Source organism: Chiloscyllium plagiosum, unplaced genomic scaffold, assembly GCF_037043375.1.
Source record: "Chiloscyllium plagiosum isolate Xiang-an unplaced genomic scaffold, Cpla_swu_hap1 HiC_scaffold_35, whole genome shotgun sequence".
NCBI lineage: Eukaryota > Metazoa > Chordata > Chondrichthyes > Orectolobiformes > Hemiscylliidae > Chiloscyllium > Chiloscyllium plagiosum.
Genome location: NW_028270173.1, coordinates 5130851 through 5146600, shown reverse-complemented (window position 1 = coordinate 5146600; position 15750 = coordinate 5130851). Strand labels below are relative to the sequence as shown.

The 15750-nt window shown below is 54.2% G+C and overlaps 1 protein-coding gene across 1 annotated transcript in view; it reads left to right on the top strand.

Moving 5' to 3' along the window:
• The first annotated feature begins 12912 nt into the window (after positions 1–12912).
• The window catches only part of LOC122547444 (phosphatidylserine lipase ABHD16A-like), a 51457-nt gene continuing 48619 nt past the window's right edge, over positions 12913–15750 (top strand). The window contains exon 1 of the mRNA XM_087979793.1: positions 12913–13066. Within this exon, the coding sequence (XP_087835919.1) occupies positions 12995–13066 (72 nt within the window). The 5' untranslated portion in view covers positions 12913–12994. The remainder of the gene's footprint in view (positions 13067–15750) is intronic.

The window sequence follows — 15750 nt, the reverse complement described above, 5'->3', positions numbered from 1 at the left end:
TGTTGGTGCTGGTGTTGTTGGTGCTGGTGTTGGTGTTGTTGGTGTTGATGTTGGTGTTGTTGGTGCTGGTGTTGGTGTTGTTGGTGCTGGTGTTGTTGGTGCTGGTCTTGTTGGTGCTGGTGTTGTGGGTGCTGGTGTTGTGGGTGTTGGTGTTGATGTTGGTGGTGTTGGTGTTGTTGGTGCTCGTGTTGGTGTTGTTGGTGCTGGTGTTGTTGGTGCTGGTGTTGTTGGTGTTGGTGTTGATGTTGGTGGTGTTGGTGTTGTTGGTGTAGGTGTTGTTGGTGTTGTTGGTGTTGGTGTTGTTGGTGCTGGTGTTGTTGGTGTTGTTGGTGCTGGTGTTGGTGTTGTTGGTGCTGGTGTTGTTGGTGCTGGTGTTGTTGGTGCTGGTGTTGTTGGTGTTGTTGGTGCTGGTGTTGTTGGTGCTGGTGCTGTTGGTGTTGTTGGTGCTGGTGTTGTTGGTGTTGTTGGTGCTGGTGTTGTTGGTGTTGGTGCTGGTGTTGTTGGTGTTGTTGGTGCTGGTGTTGGTGTTGTTGGTGCTGGTGTTGTTGGTGCTGGTGTTGTTGGTGCTGGTGTTGTTGGTGTTGGTGCTGGTGTTGTTGGTGCTGGTGTTGTTGGTGCTGGTGTTGTTGGTACTGGTGTTGTTGGTGTTGTTGGTGCTGGTGTTGGTGTTGTTGGTGCTGGTGTTGTTGGTGCTGGTGTTGTTGGTGTTGTTGGTGTTGGTGTTGTTGGTGCTGGTGTTGTTGGTGCTGGTGTTGTTGGTGTTGGTGTTGTTGGTGCTGGTGTTGTTGGTGCTGGTGTTGTTGATGTTGTTGGTGCTGGTATCGTTGTTGGTGTTGTTGGTGTTGGTGCTGGTGTTGTTGGTGTTGGTGATGTTGTTGGTGCTGGTGTCGTTGTTGGTGTTGTTGGTGTTGGTGCTGGTGTTGTTGGTGTTGGTGTTGTTGGTGTTGGTGCTGGTGTTGTTGGTGTTGGTGCTGGTGTTGTTGGTGTTGGTGCTGGTGGTGTTGTTGGTGTTGTTGGTGTTGGTGCTGGTGTTGTTGGTGTTGGTGTTGTTGGTGTTGGTGTTGTTGGTGTTGGTGTTGTTGGTGTTGGTGCTGGTGTTGGTGTTGGTGTTGGTGTTGTTGGTGTTGGTGCTGGTGCTGTTGGTGTTGTTGGTGCTGGTGTTGTTGGTGTTGGTGCTGGTGTTGTTGGTGCTGGTGCTGTTGGTGTTGTTGGTGCTGGTGTTGCTGGTGTTGGTGTTGGTGGTGTTGGTGTTGTTGGTGCTCGTGTTGGTGTTGTTGGTGCTGGTGTTGTTGGTGCTGGTGTTGTTGGTGTTGGTGTTGATGTTGGTGGTGTTGGTGTTGTTGGTGCTGGTGTTGGTGGTGCTGGTGCTGGTGTTGGTGTTGTTGGTGTTGGTGGTGCTGGTGCTGGTGTTGGTGTTGTTGGTGTTGGTGCTGGTGTTGTTGGTGCTGGTGTTGCTGGTGTTGGTGCTGGTGTTGTTGGTGTTGGTGCTGGTGTTGTTGGTGCTGGTGTTGGTGTTGGTGCTGGTGTTGTTGGTGCTGGTGTTGGTGTTGTTGGTGTTGGTGTTGTTGGTGCTGGTGTTGTTGGTGCTGGTGTTGTTGGTGCTGGTGTTGGTGTTGGTGCTGGTGTTGTTGGTGCTGGTGTTGTTGGTGTTGCTGGTGTTGGTGTTGGTGCTGGTGTTGTTGGTGCTGGTGTTGCTGGTGTTGGTGTTGCTGGTGCTGGTGTTGTTGGTGCTGGTGTTGGTGTTGTTGGTGTTGGTGCTGTTGGTGTTGTTGGTGCTGGTGTTGTTGGTGCTGGTGTTGGTGCTGGTGTTGGTGTTGTTGCTGTTGTTGTTGGTGTTGGTGCTGGTGTTGTTGGTGCTGTTGGTGTTGGTGCTGGTGTTGTTGGTGTTGGTGGTGCTGTTGGTGTTGTTGGTGCTGGTGGTGTTGGTGCTGGTGTTGTTGGTGTTGGTGCTGGTGTTGTTGGTGCTGTTGGTGTTGGTGCTGGTGTTGTTGGTGCTGGTGTTGTTGGTGTTGGTGTTGTTGGTGCTGGTGTTGTTGGTGTTGGTGCTGGTGTTGTTGGTGCTGGTGTTGTTGGTGCTGGTGTTGTTGGTGCTGGTGTTGTTGGTGCTGGTGTTGTTGGTGCTGGTGTTGTTGGTGCTGGTGTTGGTGTTGTTGCTGTTGTTGTTGGTGTTGGTGCTGTTGGTGTTGGTGTTGTTGGTGTTGGTGTTGTTGTTGCTGGTGTTGTTGGTGTTGGTGCTGGTGTTGTTGGTGTTGGTGCTGGTGTTGTTGGTGTTGGTGCTGGTGGTGCTGGTGTTGTTGGTGCTGGTGTTGTTGGTGTTGTTGGTGTTGTTGGTGTTGGTGTTGTTGGTGCTGGTGTTGTTGATGTTGTTGGTGCTGGTATCGTTGTTGGTGTTGTTGGTGTTGGTGCTGGTGTTGTTGGTGTTGGTGATGTTGTTGGTGCTGGTGTCGTTGTTGGTGTTGTTGGTGTTGGTGCTGGTGTTGTTGGTGTTGGTGTTGTTGGTGTTGGTGCTGGTGTTGTTGGTGTTGGTGCTGGTGTTGTTGGTGTTGGTGCTGGTGGTGTTGTTGGTGTTGTTGGTGTTGGTGCTGGTGTTGTTGGTGTTGGTGTTGTTGGTGTTGGTGTTGTTGGTGTTGGTGTTGTTGGTGTTGGTGCTGGTGTTGGTGTTGGTGTTGTTGGTGTTGGTGCTGGTGCTGTTGGTGTTGTTGGTGCTGGTGTTGTTGGTGTTGGTGCTGGTGTTGTTGGTGCTGGTGCTGTTGGTGTTGTTGGAGCTGGTGTTGTTGGTGTTGGTGTTGTTGGTGTTGGTGCTGTTGGTGCTGGTGTTGTTGGTGTTGGTGCTGTTGTGGTTGGTGTTATTGGTGTTGGTGTTGTTGGTGTTGTTGGTGCTGGTGTTGTTGGTGTTGGTGTTGTTGTTGTTGGTGTTGGTGTTGTTGGTGTTGTTGGTGCTGGTGTTGTTGGTGCTGGTGTTGTTGGTGCTGGTGTTGTTGGTGCTGGTGTTGTTGGTGCTGGTGTTGTTGGTGTTGGTGCTGGTGTTGTTGGTGCTGGTGTTGCTGGTGTTGGTGTTGTTGGTGTTGGTGTTGTTGGTGCTGGTGTTGTTGGTGCTGGTGTTGTTGGTGCTGGTGTTGTTGGTGCTGGTGTTGTTGGTGCTGGTGTTGTTGGTGTTGGTGCTGGTGTTGTTGGTGCTGGTGTTGCTGGTGTTGGTGTTGTTGGTGTTGGTGCTGGTGTTGTTGGTGTTGGTGTTGTTGGTGTTGGTGTTGTTGGTGTTGGTGTTGTTGGTGTTGGTGCTGGTGTTGGTGTTGGTGTTGGTGTTGTTGGTGTTGGTGCTGGTGCTGTTGGTGTTGTTGGTGCTGGTGTTGTTGGTGTTGGTGCTGGTGTTGTTGGTGCTGGTGCTGTTGGTGTTGTTGGTGCTGGTGTTGCTGGTGTTGGTGTTGGTGGTGTTGGTGTTGTTGGTGCTCGTGTTGGTGTTGTTGGTGCTGGTGTTGTTGGTGCTGGTGTTGTTGGTGTTGGTGTTGATGTTGGTGGTGTTGGTGTTGTTGGTGCTGGTGTTGGTGGTGCTGGTGCTGGTGTTGGTGTTGTTGGTGTTGGTGGTGCTGGTGCTGGTGTTGGTGTTGTTGGTGTTGGTGCTGGTGTTGTTGGTGCTGGTGTTGCTGGTGTTGGTGCTGGTGTTGTTGGTGTTGGTGCTGGTGTTGTTGGTGCTGGTGTTGGTGTTGGTGCTGGTGTTGTTGGTGCTGGTGTTGGTGTTGTTGGTGTTGGTGTTGTTGGTGCTGGTGTTGTTGGTGCTGGTGTTGTTGGTGCTGGTGTTGGTGTTGGTGCTGGTGTTGTTGGTGCTGGTGTTGTTGGTGTTGCTGGTGTTGGTGTTGGTGCTGGTGTTGTTGGTGCTGGTGTTGCTGGTGTTGGTGTTGCTGGTGCTGGTGTTGTTGGTGCTGGTGTTGGTGTTGTTGGTGTTGGTGCTGTTGGTGTTGTTGGTGCTGGTGTTGTTGGTGCTGGTGTTGGTGCTGGTGTTGGTGTTGTTGCTGTTGTTGTTGGTGTTGGTGCTGGTGTTGTTGGTGCTGTTGGTGTTGGTGCTGGTGTTGTTGGTGTTGGTGGTGCTGTTGGTGTTGTTGGTGCTGGTGGTGTTGGTGCTGGTGTTGTTGGTGTTGGTGCTGGTGTTGTTGGTGTTGTTGGTGTTGGTGCTGGTGTTGTTGGTGCTGGTGTTGTTGGTGTTGGTGTTGTTGGTGCTGGTGTTGTTGGTGTTGGTGCTGGTGTTGTTGGTGCTGGTGTTGTTGGTGCTGGTGTTGTTGGTGCTGGTGTTGTTGGTGCTGGTGTTGTTGGTGCTGGTGTTGTTGGTGCTGGTGTTGGTGTTGTTGCTGTTGTTGTTGGTGTTGGTGCTGTTGGTGTTGGTGTTGTTGGTGTTGGTGTTGTTGTTGCTGGTGTTGTTGGTGTTGGTGCTGGTGTTGTTGGTGTTGGTGCTGGTGTTGTTGGTGTTGGTGCTGGTGGTGCTGGTGTTGTTGGTGCTGGTGTTGTTGGTGTTGTTGGTGTTGTTGGTGTTGGTGTTGTTGGTGCTGGTGTTGTTGATGTTGTTGGTGCTGGTATCGTTGTTGGTGTTGTTGGTGTTGGTGCTGGTGTTGTTGGTGTTGGTGATGTTGTTGGTGCTGGTGTCGTTGTTGGTGTTGTTGGTGTTGGCGCTGGTGTTGTTGGTGTTGGTGTTGTTGGTGTTGGTGCTGGTGTTGTTGGTGTTGGTGCTGGTGTTGTTGGTGTTGGTGCTGGTGGTGTTGTTGGTGTTGTTGGTGTTGGTGCTGGTGTTGTTGGTGTTGGTGTTGTTGGTGTTGGTGTTGTTGGTGTTGGTGTTGTTGGTGTTGGTGCTGGTGTTGGTGTTGGTGTTGGTGTTGTTGGTGTTGGTGCTGGTGCTGTTGGTGTTGTTGGTGCTGGTGTTGTTGGTGTTGGTGCTGGTGTTGTTGGTGCTGGTGCTGTTGGTGTTGTTGGAGCTGGTGTTGTTGGTGTTGGTGTTGTTGGTGTTGGTGCTGTTGGTGCTGGTGTTGTTGGTGTTGGTGCTGTTGTGGTTGGTGTTATTGGTGTTGGTGTTGTTGGTGTTGTTGGTGCTGGTGTTGTTGGTGTTGGTGTTGTTGTTGTTGGTGTTGGTGTTGTTGGTGTTGTTGGTGCTGGTGTTGTTGGTGCTGGTGTTGTTGGTGCTGGTGTTGTTGGTGCTGGTGTTGTTGGTGTTGGTGCTGGTGTTGTTGGTGCTGGTGTTGCTGGTGTTGGTGTTGTTGGTGTTGGTGTTGTTGGTGCTGGTGTTGTTGGTGCTGGTGTTGTTGGTGCTGGTGTTGTTGGTGCTGGTGTTGTTGGTGCTGGTGTTGTTGGTGTTGGTGCTGGTGTTGTTGGTGCTGGTGTTGCTGGTGTTGGTGTTGTTGGTGTTGGTGCTGGTGTTGTTGGTGCTGGTGTTGTTGGTGTTGGTGCTGGTGTTGTTGGTGCTGGTGTTGTTGGTGCTGGTGTTGTTGGTGTTGGTGTTGTTGGTGTTGGTGCTGGTGTTGTTGGTGTTGGTGTTGTTGGTGCTGGTGTTGTTGGTGTTGGTGTTATTGGTGTTGTTGTTGGTGCTGGTGCTGTTGGTGTTGGTGTTGTTGGTGTTGGTGTTATTGGTGTTGTTGTTGGTGCTGGTGCTGTTGGTGTTGGTGTTGTTGGTGTTGGTGTTATTGGTGTTGTTGTTGGTGTTATTGGTGTTGGTGCTGGTGTTGTTGGTGTTGGTGTTATTGGTGTTGTTGTTGGTGTTGGTGCTGGTGCTGGTGTTGTTGGTGCTGGTGTTGTTGGTGTTGGTGTTGTTGGTGCTGGTGTTGTTGGTGTTGGTGCTGGTGTTGTTGGTGCTGGTGTTGTTGGTGCTGGTGTTGTTGGTGCTGGTGTTGTTGGTGCTGGTGTTGTTGGTGCTGGTGTTGTTGGTGCTGGTGTTGGTGTTGTTGCTGTTGTTGTTGGTGTTGGTGCTGTTGGTGTTGGTGTTGTTGGTGTTGGTGTTGTTGTTGCTGGTGTTGTTGGTGTTGGTGCTGGTGTTGTTGGTGTTGGTGCTGGTGTTGTTGGTGTTGGTGCTGGTGGTGCTGGTGTTGTTGGTGCTGGTGTTGTTGGTGTTGTTGGTGTTGTTGGTGTTGGTGTTGTTGGTGCTGGTGTTGTTGATGTTGTTGGTGCTGGTATCGTTGTTGGTGTTGTTGGTGTTGGTGCTGGTGTTGTTGGTGTTGGTGATGTTGTTGGTGCTGGTGTCGTTGTTGGTGTTGTTGGTGTTGGTGCTGGTGTTGTTGGTGTTGGTGTTGTTGGTGTTGGTGCTGGTGTTGTTGGTGTTGGTGCTGGTGTTGTTGGTGTTGGTGCTGGTGGTGTTGTTGGTGTTGGTGCTGGTGTTGTTGGTGTTGGTGTTGTTGGTGTTGGTGTTGTTGGTGTTGGTGTTGTTGGTGTTGGTGCTGGTGTTGGTGTTGGTGTTGGTGTTGTTGGTGTTGGTGCTGGTGCTGTTGGTGTTGTTGGTGCTGGTGTTGTTGGTGTTGGTGCTGGTGTTGTTGGTGCTGGTGCTGTTGGTGTTGTTGGAGCTGGTGTTGTTGGTGTTGGTGTTGTTGGTGTTGGTGCTGTTGGTGCTGGTGTTGTTGGTGTTGGTGCTGTTGTGGTTGGTGTTATTGGTGTTGGTGTTGTTGGTGTTGTTGGTGCTGGTGTTGTTGGTGTTGGTGTTGTTGTTGTTGGTGTTGGTGTTGTTGGTGTTGTTGGTGCTGGTGTTGTTGGTGCTGGTGTTGTTGGTGCTGGTGTTGTTGGTGCTGGTGTTGTTGGTGCTGGTGTTGTTGGTGTTGGTGCTGGTGTTGTTGGTGCTGGTGTTGCTGGTGTTGGTGTTGTTGGTGTTGGTGTTGTTGGTGCTGGTGTTGTTGGTGCTGGTGTTGTTGGTGCTGGTGTTGTTGGTGCTGGTGTTGTTGGTGCTGGTGTTGTTGGTGTTGGTGCTGGTGTTGTTGGTGCTGGTGTTGCTGGTGTTGGTGTTGTTGGTGTTGGTGCTGGTGTTGTTGGTGTTGGTGTTGTTGGTGTTGGTGTTGTTGGTGTTGGTGCTGGTGTTGGTGTTGGTGTTGGTGTTGTTGGTGTTGGTGCTGGTGTTGTTGGTGCTGGTGTTGCTGGTGTTGGTGTTGTTGGTGTTGGTGCTGGTGTTGTTGGTGTTGGTGTTGTTGGTGTTGGTGTTGTTGGTGTTGGTGTTGTTGGTGTTGGTGCTGGTGTTGGTGTTGGTGTTGGTGTTGTTGGTGTTGGTGCTGGTGCTGTTGGTGTTGTTGGTGCTGGTGTTGTTGGTGTTGGTGCTGGTGTTGTTGGTGCTGGTGCTGTTGGTGTTGTTGGTGCTGGTGTTGCTGGTGTTGGTGTTGGTGGTGTTGGTGTTGTTGGTGCTCGTGTTGGTGTTGTTGGTGCTGGTGTTGTTGGTGCTGGTGTTGTTGGTGTTGGTGTTGATGTTGGTGGTGTTGGTGTTGTTGGTGCTGGTGTTGGTGGTGCTGGTGCTGGTGTTGGTGTTGTTGGTGTTGGTGGTGCTGGTGCTGGTGTTGGTGTTGTTGGTGTTGGTGCTGGTGTTGTTGGTGCTGGTGTTGCTGGTGTTGGTGCTGGTGTTGTTGGTGTTGGTGCTGGTGTTGTTGGTGCTGGTGTTGGTGCTGGTGTTGTTGGTGCTGGTGTTGGTGTTGTTGGTGTTGGTGTTGTTGGTGCTGGTGTTGTTGGTGCTGGTGTTGTTGGTGCTGGTGTTGGTGTTGGTGCTGGTGTTGTTGGTGCTGGTGTTGTTGGTGTTGCTGGTGTTGGTGTTGGTGCTGGTGTTGTTGGTGCTGGTGTTGCTGGTGTTGGTGTTGCTGGTGCTGGTGTTGTTGGTGCTGGTGTTGGTGTTGTTGGTGTTGGTGCTGTTGGTGTTGTTGGTGCTGGTGTTGTTGGTGCTGGTGTTGGTGCTGGTGTTGGTGTTGTTGCTGTTGTTGTTGGTGTTGGTGCTGGTGTTGTTGGTGCTGTTGGTGTTGGTGCTGGTGTTGTTGGTGTTGGTGGTGCTGTTGGTGTTGTTGGTGCTGGTGGTGTTGGTGCTGGTGTTGTTGGTGTTGGTGCTGGTGTTGTTGGTGCTGTTGGTGTTGGTGCTGGTGTTGTTGGTGCTGGTGTTGTTGGTGTTGGTGTTGTTGGTGCTGGTGTTGTTGGTGTTGGTGCTGGTGTTGTTGGTGCTGGTGTTGTTGGTGCTGGTGTTGTTGGTGCTGGTGTTGTTGGTGCTGGTGTTGTTGGTGCTGGTGTTGTTGGTGCTGGTGTTGGTGCTGGTGTTGTTGGTGCTGGTGTTGTTGGTGTTGGTGTTGTTGGTGTTGGTGTTGTTGTTGCTGGTGTTGTTGGTGTTGGTGCTGGTGTTGTTGGTGTTGGTGCTGTTGGTGTTGGTGTTGTTGGTGTTGGTGTTGTTGTTGCTGGTGTTGTTGGTGTTGTTGCTGTTGTTGTTGGTGTTGGTGCTGTTGGTGTTGGTGTTGTTGGTGTTGGTGTTGTTGTTGCTGGTGTTGTTGGTGTTGGTGCTGGTGTTGTTGGTGTTGGTGCTGGTGTTGTTGGTGTTGGTGCTGGTGGTGCTGGTGTTGTTGGTGCTGGTGTTGTTGGTGTTGTTGGTGTTGTTGGTGTTGGTGTTGTTGGTGCTGGTGTTGTTGATGTTGTTGGTGCTGGTATCGTTGTTGGTGTTGTTGGTGTTGGTGCTGGTGTTGTTGGTGTTGGTGATGTTGTTGGTGCTGGTGTCGTTGTTGGTGTTGTTGGTGTTGGTGCTGGTGTTGTTGGTGTTGGTGTTGTTGGTGTTGGTGCTGGTGTTGTTGGTGTTGGTGCTGGTGTTGTTGGTGTTGGTGCTGGTGGTGTTGTTGGTGTTGTTGGTGTTGGTGCTGGTGTTGTTGGTGTTGGTGTTGTTGGTGTTGGTGTTGTTGGTGTTGGTGTTGTTGGTGTTGGTGCTGGTGTTGGTGTTGGTGTTGGTGTTGTTGGTGTTGGTGCTGGTGCTGTTGGTGTTGTTGGTGCTGGTGTTGTTGGTGTTGGTGCTGGTGTTGTTGGTGCTGGTGCTGTTGGTGTTGTTGGAGCTGGTGTTGTTGGTGTTGGTGTTGTTGGTGTTGGTGCTGTTGGTGCTGGTGTTGTTGGTGTTGGTGCTGTTGTGGTTGGTGTTATTGGTGTTGGTGTTGTTGGTGTTGTTGGTGCTGGTGTTGTTGGTGTTGGTGTTGTTGTTGTTGGTGTTGGTGTTGTTGGTGTTGTTGGTGCTGGTGTTGTTGGTGCTGGTGTTGTTGGTGCTGGTGTTGTTGGTGCTGGTGTTGTTGGTGTTGGTGCTGGTGTTGTTGGTGCTGGTGTTGCTGGTGTTGGTGTTGTTGGTGTTGGTGTTGTTGGTGCTGGTGTTGTTGGTGCTGGTGTTGTTGGTGCTGGTGTTGTTGGTGCTGGTGTTGTTGGTGCTGGTGTTGTTGGTGTTGGTGCTGGTGTTGTTGGTGCTGGTGTTGCTGGTGTTGGTGTTGTTGGTGTTGGTGCTGGTGTTGTTGGTGCTGGTGTTGTTGGTGTTGGTGCTGGTGTTGTTGGTGCTGGTGTTGTTGGTGCTGGTGTTGTTGGTGTTGGTGTTGTTGGTGTTGGTGCTGGTGTTGTTGGTGTTGGTGTTGTTGGTGCTGGTGTTGTTGGTGTTGGTGTTATTGGTGTTGTTGTTGGTGCTGGTGCTGTTGGTGTTGGTGTTGTTGGTGTTGGTGTTATTGGTGTTGTTGTTGGTGCTGGTGCTGTTGGTGTTGGTGTTGTTGGTGTTGGTGTTATTGGTGTTGTTGTTGGTGTTATTGGTGTTGGTGCTGGTGTTGTTGGTGTTGGTGTTATTGGTGTTGTTGTTGGTGTTGGTGCTGGTGTTGTTGGTGTTGGTGTTGTTGTTGGTGTTGGTGCTGGTGTTGTTGGTGTTGGTGTTGTTGTTGGTGTTGTTGGTGCTGGTGTTGTTGGTGTTATTGGTGTTGGTGCTGGTGTTGTTGGTGCTGGTGTTGTTGGTGCTGGTGTTGTTGGTGTTGGTGTTGTTGGTGCTGGTGTTGTTGTTGGTGTTGTTGGTGCTGGTGTTGTTGGTGTTATTGGTGTTGGTGTTGGTGTTGTTGGTGCTGGTGTTGTTGGTGCTGGTGTTGTTGTTGGTGTTGTTGGTGCTGGTGTTGTTGGTGTTGTTGGTGCTGGTGTTGTTGTTGGTGTTGTTGGTGCTGGTGTTGTTGGTGCTGGTGTTGTTGTTGGTGTTGTTGGTGCTGGTGTTGTTGGTGCTGGTGTTGTTGGTGTTGGTGTTGGTGTTGTTGGTGCTGGTGTTGTTGGTGCTGGTGTTGTTGTTGGTGTTGTTGGTGCTGGTGTTGTTGGTGTTGGTGTTGTTGGTGTTGTTGGTGCTGGTGTTGTTGGTGTTGTTGGTGCTGGTGTTGTTGGTGCTGGTGTTGTTGGTGTTGGTGTTGTTGGTGTTGGTGTTGTTTGTGTTGTTGGTGTTGGTGGTGTTGGTGCTGGTGTTGTTGGTGTTGGTGTTGTTGGTGTTGGTGCTGGTGTTGTTGGTGCTGGTGTTGTTGGTGCTGGTGTTGTTGTTGGTGTTGATGTTGGTGTTGTTGGTGCTGGTGTTGGTGTTGTTGGTGCTGGTGTTGTTGGTGCTGGTCTTGTTGGTGCTGGTGTTGTGGGTGCTGGTGTTGTGGGTGTTGGTGTTGATGTTGGTGGTGTTGGTGTTGTTGGTGCTCGTGTTGGTGTTGTTGGTGCTGGTGTTGTTGGTGCTGGTGTTGTTGGTGTTGGTGTTGATGTTGGTGGTGTTGGTGTTGTTGGTGCTGGTGTTGTTGGTGTTGGTGTTGTTGGTGTTGGTGCTGGTGTTGTTGGTGCTGGTGTTGTTGGTGCTGGTGTTGTTGGTGCTGGTGTTGTTGGTGTTGTTGGTGCTGGTGTTGTTGGTGCTGGTCTTGTTGGTGTTGGTGTTGGTGTTGTTGGTGTTGGTGTTGTTGGTGCTGGTGTTGGTGCTGGTGTTGGTGTTGTTGGTGCTGGTGTTGTTGGTGCTGGTGTTGTTGGTGTTGTTGGTGTTGTTGGTGCTGGTGTTGTTGGTGCTGGTGTTGTTGGTGCTGGTGTTGTTGGTGTTGGTGCTGGTGTTGTTGGTGTTGTTGGTGTTGTTGGTGCTGGTGTTGTTGGTGCTGGTGTTGTTGGTGTTGTTGGTGCTGGTGCTGGTGTTGTTGGTGCTGGTGTTGTTGGTGCTGGTGTTGTTGGTGTAGTGTTTTCAGGTTGTTGTTGTTGCAGTGAGATAGAGACATACTGAGACACAGTCACACACTCCCCCACCCTGGGTGTGCGCGTGCGTGAGAGTGACAGTCCCAGTGCCGGCCTGCTGGTGGAGCTGTCCCCGGAGGCCCCTCTCTCTGTGTGTGAGTGAGTGACAGTCCCAGTGCCGGCCTGCTGGTGGAGCTGTCCCCGGAGGCCCCTCTCTCTGTGTGTGAGTGAGTGACAGTCCCAGTGCCGGCCTGCTGGTGGAACTGTCCCCGGAGGCCCCTCTCTCTGTGTGTGTGAGTGACAGTCCCAGTGCCGGCCTGCTGGTGGAGCTGTCCCCGGAGGCCCCTCTCTCTGTGTGTGAGTGAGTGACAGTCCCAGTGCCGGCCTGCTGGTGGAGCTGTCCCCGGAGGCCCGGTCTCTGTGTGAGTGAGTGACAGTCCCAGTGCCGGCCTGCTGGTGGAGCTGTCCCCGGAGGTCCCTCTCTCTGTGTGAGTGACAGTCCCAGTGCCGGCCTGCTGGTGGAGCTGTCCCCGGAGGTCGCTCTCCCTGTGTGAGTTACAGTCCCAGTGCCGGCCTGCTGGTGGAGCTGTCCCCGGAGGTCCCTCTCTGTGTGAGTGAGTGACAGTCCCAGTGCCGGCCTGCTGGTGGAGCTGTCCCCGGAGGCCCCTCTCTCTCTCTGTGTGTGAGTGAGTGACAGTCCCAGTGCCGGCCTGCTGGTGGAGCTGTCCCCGGAGGCCCCTCTCACTGTGTGTGAGTGAGTGACAGTCCCAGTGCCGGCCTGCTGGTGGAGCTGTCCCCGGAGGCCCCGCTCTCTGTGTGTGAGTGAGTGACAGTCCCAGAGCCGGCCTGCTGGTGGAGCTGTCCCCGGAGGCCCGGTCTCTGTGTGAGTGAGTGACAGTCCCAGTGCCGGCCTGCTGGTGGAGCTGTCCCCGGAGGCCCGGTCTCTGTGTGTGTGAGTGACAGTCCCAGTGCCGGCCTGCTGGTGGAGCTGTCCCCGGAGGTCGCTCTCCCTGTGTGAGTGACAGTCCCAGTGCCGGCCTGCTGGTGGAGCTGTCCCCGGAGGTCCCTCTCTGTGTGAGTGAGTGACAGTCCCAGTGCCGGCCTGCTGGTGGAGCTGTCCCCGGAGGCCCCTCTCTCTCTCTGTGTGTGAGTGAGTGACAGTCCCAGTGCCGGCCTGCTGGTGGAGCTGTCCCCGGAGGTCCCACTCTCTGTGTCAGTGAGTGACAGTCCCAGTGCCGGCCTGCTGGTGGAGCTGTCCCCGGAGGCCCCTCTCTCTGTGTCTGTGAGTGACAGTCCCAGTGCCGGCCTGCTGGTGGGGCTGTCTCCGGAGGTGCCTCTCTCTGTGTGAGTGAGTGACAGTCCCAGTGCCGGCCTGCTGGTGGAGCTGTCCCCGGAGGTCCCTCTCTCTGTGTGAGTGAGTGACAGTCCCAGTGCCGGCCTGCTGGTGGAGCTGTCCCCGGAGGCCCCTCTCTCTCTCTGTGTGAGTGAGTGACAGTCCCAGTGCCGGCCTGCTGGTGGAGCTGTCCCCGGAGGCCCCTCTCTCTGTGTGAGTGAGTGACAGTCCCAGTGCCGGCCTGCTGGTGGAGCTGTCCCCGGAGGCCCCTCTCACTGTGTGAGTGAGTGACAGTCCCAGTGCCGGCCTGCTGGTGGAGCTGTCCCCGGAGGCCCCTCTCTCTGTGTGAGTGAGTGACAGTCCCAGTGCCGGCCTGCTGGTGGAGCTGTCCCCGGAGGCCCCTCTCTATCTGTGGAGGCGGGTCCTGGGGCCTGGGGACGGTACGGGTCGGGTCGGGCCGGGCCTGGAGGGGCCGAGTGTCCGGGGAGACACACGGAGAGAGGAAGCGGGAGGATGGTGGGCTCGCTGTTCCGGTGTGTGTGTGGGCCCAGGCTCAAGAGGATCCACCAGGGGACGGACAGCCCGGTAAGGACTGGGGCCGGGGCCGGGGCCGGGGGCGGGAGGGGTACCGGCACTTACCCTCCCGGGGCCGGTTATATTTACCCCGGAACCGCTCGCTCGGATTCCCCCCACCCCCCATCCCCTCTCCCCCCCACCCCCCATCCCCTCTCCCCCCCACCCCCCATCCCCCCATCCCCTCTTCCCCCCCCACCCCCCCATCCCCTCTCCCCCCCACCCCCCATCCCCTCTCCCCCCCACCCCCCATCCCCCCATCCCCTCTCCCCCCGCACCCCCCCATCCCCTCTCCCCCCCACCCCCCCATCCCCTCTCCCCCTACCCCCATCCCCTCTCCCCCCTACCCCCATCCCCTCTCCCCCCTACCCCCATCTCCTCTCCCCCCTACCCCCCCATCCCCTCTCCCCCCTACCCCCCCATCCCCTCTCCCCCCTACCCCCCCATCCCCTCTCCCCCCTACCCCCCCATCCCCTCTCCCCCCTACCCCCCATCCCCTCTCCCCCCTACCCCCCCATCCCCTCTCCCCCCTACCCCCCATCCCCTCTCCCCCCTACCCCCCATCCCCTCTCCCCCCCTACCCCCCATCCCCTCTCCCCCCTACCCCCCATCCCCTCTCCCCCCTACCCCCATCCCCTCTCCCCCCACCCCCTACCCCCATCCCCTCTCCCCCCTCCCCCCATCCCCTCTCCCCCCTCCCCCCATCCCCTCTCCCCCCTCCCCCCCATCCCCTCTCCCCCCTCCCCCCCATCCCCTCTCCCCCCTACCCCCCATCCCCTCTCCCCCCTACCCCCCATTCCCTCTCCCCCCTACCCCCCATCCCCTCTCCCCCCCTACCCCCCCATCCCCTCTCCCCCCCCTACCCTCCATCCCCTCTCCCCCCCTACCCCCCATCCCCTTTCTCCCCCCCCCCCCCCACCCCCCCCCCCACCCCCCCCCCCCACCCCCCCCCACCCCCCATCTCCTCAGTGTGGACCTGTTTGGCCGAAGGCCCTGTTTCCACACTGTTAGGGAATCTCTAATCGAAGTCGGGTGAAGGAGAATCCCAAGGCAGCCTATTGACATGTTAAAACCTAGAGGATAACTTGGGAGGAGGTAGGAAGGAACTCAGGATGAGGGTGAGATCCTAAGTGGGTAATTTGCGACAGTGTGTGCACCAGCAGGATACGGAGGATAGTGAGATTAGTGTGGAGTGTGCTAATATGCTCGGGCATTTCGAGATCAAGAAAGAAGTGGTGTTGGATCTCTTAAAGAACGTTGAGGTGGCTGAGTCCACAGGGCCTGCTGAAGTTATTGAGAGAGGCAAGAGAGGAGATTGCTGGGGCTTTGATTGCTGGATCTCTGTACCCTCACTAGCCACTGGAGAGGTCACAGAGGACTTGGCAAGTACCTCTGCTCAAAAAGGGAATGGGGACAATCCAAAAAAGTATAGACCAGTGGGTCTCATCAGTGGTTGGGAAGCTATCGGATAGAGTTCTTTGGGATAGATTTTACGCACATTTGGAATAGCATGGCCTAATCCGGGGCAGTCAGCATGGCTTTGTGCAGCTCTTCCTGATGAAGGGCTTTTGCCTGAAACGTCGATTCTCCTGCTCCTCGGATGCTGCCTGACCTGCTGCGCTTTTCCAACACCACACTCTCGACTCTGACCTCCAGCATCTGCAGTCCTCACTTTCGCCTTTGGCTTTGTGCAGGTCCTGTCTAACTAATGTGCTTGAGTTTTTCAAGGAGGTGACGAAGATGTTTGATCGGGGGAGAGCCGTAGATGGATTTTAGTAAGGTTTTCCACATGGTCCACAGTGGAATCCACGGTGACTTGGCTGAATTGCCTTGCCCACAGAGAACAGAGGGTAGTGGAAGGGAGGTCTGTGTTCTGCAGGGATCTGGACTGGGACCTCTGCTGTTTGTGATATACATAAATGACTCGGATGAAAATGTAGATGGGTGAGTTAGTAAGTTTGCAGACGATACAAAGATCAATGGAGTTGTGGATAATGTAGAAGGCTGCCAAAGGATCGAGTGGGAAATATATCAGTTGCAGATATGGACAGAGAAATGACAGATGCCGTTTAATCTGGGTCAGTGTGAGGTGCTGCACTTCGGGAGATCAAATGTTCAGGAAAAGTTAATGGCAGGACCCTGTACAGTGTTGATGTACAGAGGATTTTGGGGTTTAAGTCCATAGCTTCTGAAAGTGGCCATACAAGGAGTTAGGGTGGTAAAGGTGGTGTGTGGCATGCTTGCCTTTATTGGTCAGGGAATTGAGTGCAAGAGTCAGCATGTCATGTTGTAGCTTTATCAGGCTTTGGTTAGGCCGCACTGAGAGTATTGTGTTCAATTCTGGTCACCACATTCCAGCAAGGATGTGGGGGCTTTGGAGAGGGTGCAGGAGGGGTTTCCCAGGATGCTGCCTGGATTAGAGGGTATGAGCTGTAAGGAGAGGCTGGAAAAACCCTGGAGTGATGGAAGCTGAGGGGAGACGTGATAGAAGTTTATAAAATTGAGATGCACAAAGGGTTGATGGTCAGAATCTCTTTCCCAGAGTTGGGATGTCTAAAACTAGGCTGCATGCATTTAAGGTGAGAGGGGGAAAGTTCAAAGGAGACCTGAGGGACAAGTTTTCTTTTACACTGAGGGTGTTAGGGGTGTGGAACCCGCTGCCAGGGGCGGTGATGGAGACAGACGTGATGGCGGGG